This window comes from Penaeus japonicus, unplaced genomic scaffold (assembly GCF_977035675.1).
Source record: "Penaeus japonicus unplaced genomic scaffold, GWHDUDI00000001_assembly GWHDUDI00000030, whole genome shotgun sequence".
Lineage (NCBI taxonomy): Eukaryota > Metazoa > Arthropoda > Malacostraca > Decapoda > Penaeidae > Penaeus > Penaeus japonicus.
In genome coordinates, this window is record NW_028234432.1 from 30,354,532 (window position 1) to 30,359,531 (window position 5,000).

The 5,000-nt window shown below is 58.0% G+C and overlaps 1 protein-coding gene across 1 annotated transcript in view; it reads left to right on the forward strand.

The window, feature by feature from the left end:
* Window positions 1-4,782: 4,782 nt before the first annotated feature.
* LOC147468264 (uncharacterized) overlaps window positions 4,783-5,000 on the forward strand; it is a 6,071-nt gene continuing 5,853 nt past the window's right edge. The window contains exon 1 of the mRNA XM_086554753.1: window positions 4,783-5,000. This exon is cut by the window's right edge and continues 599 nt beyond it. Within this exon, the coding sequence (XP_086410879.1) occupies window positions 4,930-5,000 (71 nt within the window). The 5' untranslated portion in view covers window positions 4,783-4,929.

Here is a 5,000-nt window from a genome sequence, read left to right on the forward strand (position 1 = left end):
GTTGCTTGTGTGTGTGCTTGGGGTGCTTGCGTGTGCGTGGGGGATGGGGGTGCTTATGTGTGTGTGTTGTGTGTGTGTGGGTGCTTGTGTGTGTGTGGGGAGTGCTTGTGTGTGTGTGTGGAGGGGGTGGGAGTGCTTGTGTATGCGTGGGGGATGGAGGGGAGGAGTGCTTATGTGTGTGTGTGTGGGTGCTTGTGTGTGTGTGGGGAGTGCTTGTGTGTGTGTGGGAAGGGGGTGGGAGTGCTTATGTATGCGTGGGGGATGGAGGGGGGGAGTGCTTATGTGTGTGTGGGGTGCTTGTGTGTGTGTGTTGTGTGTGGGGGGGTTTGCTTTTGTGTGCGTGTGTGGAGGGGGGGTGCTTGTGTGTTGTGTGTGCGGGGGGGGGGTTGCTTGTGTGTGCGTGGGTGGGGGGTAGAGGGTTCCTTGTGTGTGTGTGTTGTGTGTGCGTGGGGAGGAGAATGCTTGTGTGTGCGTGGGGGATGGAGGGGGGGAGTGCTTATGTGTGTGTGGGGTGCTTGTGTGTGTGTGTTGCGTGTGTGGGGGTTGCTTATGTGTGCGTGTGTGGAGGGGGGGTGCTTGTGTGTGTGTTGGGGGGGGGTCTTGTGTGTTGTGTGTGCGGGGGGGGGGGGGTGCTTGTGTGTGCGTGGGTGGGGGGTAGAGGGTTCCTTGTGTGTGTGTGTTGGGTGTGGGGGGGGAGTGCTTGTGTATGCGTGGGGGAGGGGGGGGGTGTTAGTGTGTTGGGGGTGTGGTTGTGTTGGTGGGGGTTGCTTGTGTGTGTGGGGGGGGGGTGTTGTGTGTGGGGGGGGGTTTTGTGTGTTGGGTGCGGGGGGGGTGTTGGTGTGCTGGGTGGGGGGTGGGGTGTGTTGGTGTTGTGTGGGGGGGGGGGTGGTGTGTGTGTGTGTGTGTGCGTGGGGGATGGGGGGGAGTGCTTATGTGTGTGTGTTGTGTGTGTGGGGGTGCTTGTGTGTGTGTGTGGGGGGGGGTGTTTGTGTGTGTGTGGGGGGGGGTGCTTGTGTGTGTGTGGGGGGGGGCTTGTGTGTGGGTGGGGGGGGTGCTTGTGTGTGGTGGGGGGTGCGGGTGGGGGGGGGTGCTTATGTGTGGTGTGTTGTGTGTGGGGGGGTGCTTGTGTGTGTGTGCGTGTGGGGGTGCTTGTGTGTGTGTGTGGAGGGGGTGGGAGTCTTGTGTATGTGGGATGGAGGGGAGGAGTGCTTATGTGTGTGTGTGTGGGTGCTTGTGTGTGTGTGGGGGTGCTTGTGTGTGGTGGGGGGGGTGGGAGTGCTTATGTATGCGTGGGGGATGGAGGGGGGGAGTGCTTATGTGTGTGTGGGGTGCTTGTGTGTGTGTGTTGTGTGTGGGGGGGTTTGCTTTTGTGTGCGTGTGTGGAGGGGGGGTGCTTGTGTGTTGTGTGTGCGGGGGGGGGGGGGTGCTTGTGTGTGTGTGGTGGGGTGTGAGGGTTTGGGTGGTGTTGTGTGTGTGGGAGGGTGTGCTTGTGTGGCGTGGGGGGAGGGGGGGGAGTGCTTATGTGTGTGTGTGGGGTGTTGTGTGTGTGTGTGTGTGCGTGTGTGGGGTGCTGTGTGTTGTGGGGTGTGGGTGGGGGGGTGTGTGTTGTGTGGTGGTGCGGGGGGGGGTTGCTTGTGTGTGCGTGGGTGGGGGGTAGAGGGTTCCTTGTGTGTGTGTGTTGTGTGTGCGTGGGGAGGAGAATGCTTGTGTGTGCGTGTTGTGTGTGGAGGGGAGGGGGTTGCTTGTGTGTGTGTATGTAGTGTGTGTGGGGGTGGGGGGGGGGGAGTGTGTGTGTGTGTGTGTGTGTGTGGGGGTGCTTGTGTGTGGGGGGGGGGGGGTGCTTGTGTGTGTGTGGGGGGGGTTGTGTTGTGTGTGGGGGGTGCTTGTTGTGTGGGGTGTGCTGTGTGGGGGGTTGCTGTGTGTGTGTGGGGGGGGGGGGTGTGTGTGTGTGTGTGTGTTGTGGGTGTGTGTGTGTGGGGGGGGTGCTTGTGTGTTGTGTGTGTGGTGTGTGGGGGGGGGAGGGTGCTTGTGTGTGCGTGGGGGATGGAGGGGTAGAGTGCTTTGTGTGTGTGTGTGTGCTTGTGTGTGGGGGGAGTGCTTGTGTGTGTGTGTGGGTGGGGGGGAGTGCTTGTGTGTGGGGGATGGGGGGGGGGGTGTATGTGTGTGTGGGGTGTGTGGTGTGGTGTGTGTGTGGGGGGGGGTTGCTTATGTGTGGTGTGTGTGTGGGAGGGGTGTTGTGTGTGTGTGTGGGGGGGGGGGGGGTGGGGTTGTGGTGTTGTGTGTGTGTGTGTGTGTGTGTGGGTGTGGTGGGGGGGTGTTGTGTGTGCGTGGGGGGGGGGGTGCCTGTGTGTGGGGGGGGTGTTGGTGTGTGTGTGGGGTTGTGTGTGTGTGTGGGCGGGGGTTGGGGGGGGTGCTTGTGTGTGTGTTGGGGGGGGTTGTGTGTGTATGGTGTGTGCGTGGGGAGGGGGTGTTGTGGGGGTGGGGGGGGGTGCTTTGTGTGTGTGGGGTGCTTGTGTGGTGTGTGGAGGGGGTGTGGGAGTGCTTGTGTGTGGGGGTGGGGGGGAGTGCTTATGTGTGTGTGGGGTGCTTGTGTGTGTGTGGGGAGTGCTTGTGTGTGTGTGTGGAGGGGGTGGGAGTGCTTGTGTATGCGTGGGGGATGGAGGGGGGGAGTGCTTATGTGTGTGTGTGTGGGTGCTTGTGTGTGTGTGGGGAGTGCTTGTGTGTGTGTGGAGGGGGTGGGAGTGCTTGTGTATGCGTGGGGGACGGAGGGGGGGAGTGCTTATGTGTGTGTGTGGGTGCTTGTGTGTGAGGGGAGTGCTTGTGTGTGTGTGTGGGGGTGTGTGGGGGGGGGGTGTGCTTATGTGTGTGTGTGTGGGTGCTTGTGTGTGGGGAGTGCTTGGTGTGTGTGTGTGGGGAGGGGGTGGGAGTGCTTGTGTATGCGTGGGGGATGGAGGGGGGGAGTGCTTATGTGTGTGTGTGGGGTGCTGGTGTGTGTGTGTTGCGTGTGTGGGGGGGTGGTGGTGTGTGGGGGGGGGGGGTGGGGTGGTGTGTGTGTGGGGGGGGGTTCTGTGGTGTGTTGTGTGTGCGTGGGGAGGAGAATGCTTGTGTGTGCGTGGGGGATGGAGGGGGGGGGGGAGTGCTTATGTGTGTGTGGGGTGCTTGTGTGTGTGTGTTGTGTGTGCGTGGGGAGGAGAATGCTTGTGTGTGCGTGTTGTGTGTGGAGGGGAGGGGGTTGCTTGTGTGTGTGTATGTAGTGTGTATGAGCGTGTATGTGGGGGGAGGGTTGTACGCGTGTGTGTGTGCGTTTGTGTGCGTTTGTGTAGGAGGGTGGGGTGGGGGGGGAATGTGCATATGTTGTGTACGTGTGTATGTTATGTGTGTGTGTGTGCGTGTTGTGTGTGTGTTATGTGTGTGTGTATGTGTGTGTTGTGGTGTGTGTGTGGGGGGGGGGGGGTGTGCGCGCGCACGCGCGCGTGTGTGTGTGTTGTGTGTGTGGGGGATGCTTGTATGAGCGTGTTGTGTGTGTGTGTGGGGGGGGGGGGTTGCTTGTGTGGGTATGTTGTGTGTATGAGTGTGTATGTTGGTAGGGGGGGGGGGTGTGCGTGTGTGTGTGTTTTGTGTGTATGTGTGTGCCGTGGTGTGGGGGGAGGGTTGTGCGTGTGTGTGTATGTGCGTTTGTGTGGGAGGGTGGGGGGGGGTATGTGCATATGTTATGTGCGTGTGTCTTATGTGTATGTATGTGCGTGTTGTGTGTGTGTGTTATATGTTTGTGTATGCGTGTGTATGTGTATGTTATGGTGTGGGGTGAGGGATGTGTGCGCGCGCGCGTATGTGTGTGTGCGTGTGTGTGTGGGGGGGGGGATGCTTGTATGAGCGTGTTGTGTGTGTGTGGGGGGGGGTTGCTTGTGTGTGTATGTTGTGTGTATGAGTGTGTATGTGGGGGGAGGGTTGTGCGTGTGTGTGTGTGTTTTATATGTGTATGTGTGTGTTGTGGTGTGGGGGAGGGTTGTGCGCGCGCGTGTGTGTGTGCGTGTGTGTGGGAGGCTGGGGGAGGGAGAATGTGCATATGTTGTGTGTGTGTGTTATGTGTGCGTGTATGTGTGTGTGTGTGCTGCGCGTGTACGGGGAGGGTTGTGCGCGCGCGCGCGTGTATGTGTAAATGTGTGTGTGCGTGTGTGTGTGTGTTGTATGTGTGCTGTGTGTGTGTGTGTGTATGTGTGTGCTGCGTGTGTATGTGTAGATTTGTGTGCATGTGTTGCGCGTGTGTGTAGATGTTTTGGAGTGTGTTGTGTACGTATGTGTATGTGTGTGTAAGACTGTGTTTTGTGTGTATGGGGGGGTTTGTTTATATATATGTGTGTATGTGTCAGGCTTCTTTAGCTCTCCAGTCCAAGTGACGTGAGGAAGCACCGGCTCGGCGTTAGCGTTTATCTTCTGCGAGAGGGTAGGCGTCTGACAGACAGAATAGACAGCAGTTACAGTGTCTTCTCCTTGGGCTGTCTGTCAGCCGCCAAGGCAGTCTCAATCAGTTTGTTATCCCGTCCCTTTTTTGTGGAAAGGAGAAAGAATAGGGAATAAAAGTAATTACCATTAAGAAAGGAAAGAAGAAGAAGAAAAAAAGGAAATTGGAGTACCATTAGCGAAGACAAGATAACGATCGGGAAATACTCTTTATAGACGGTGATTACACAGACAGACATCCAGGCACCACGGCTGCGCATCCCCGGGGCCTGGTTAGCTCTCCGTATCGACTGGCCAAGCCGCAATACCTGAGGATTCGCCTTCTGCGCCCCCGCTATCGGTCCTTCTCTTAGTACACGGTATCATATCGTCGAGTATTAAAACACGAAAAGAAAGAAGAAGAAGAAGAAAAAAAAGCGACCACATTCTCTAAAAGAAAGCGACAGTGTTCCGTCAGCCGGACTGAACATGAAGGTCAAATCCCACAAGTTGCTGCTCGTATACCTGAGGATCCTGAAAGTCTTCGGGGGATTTCCCTA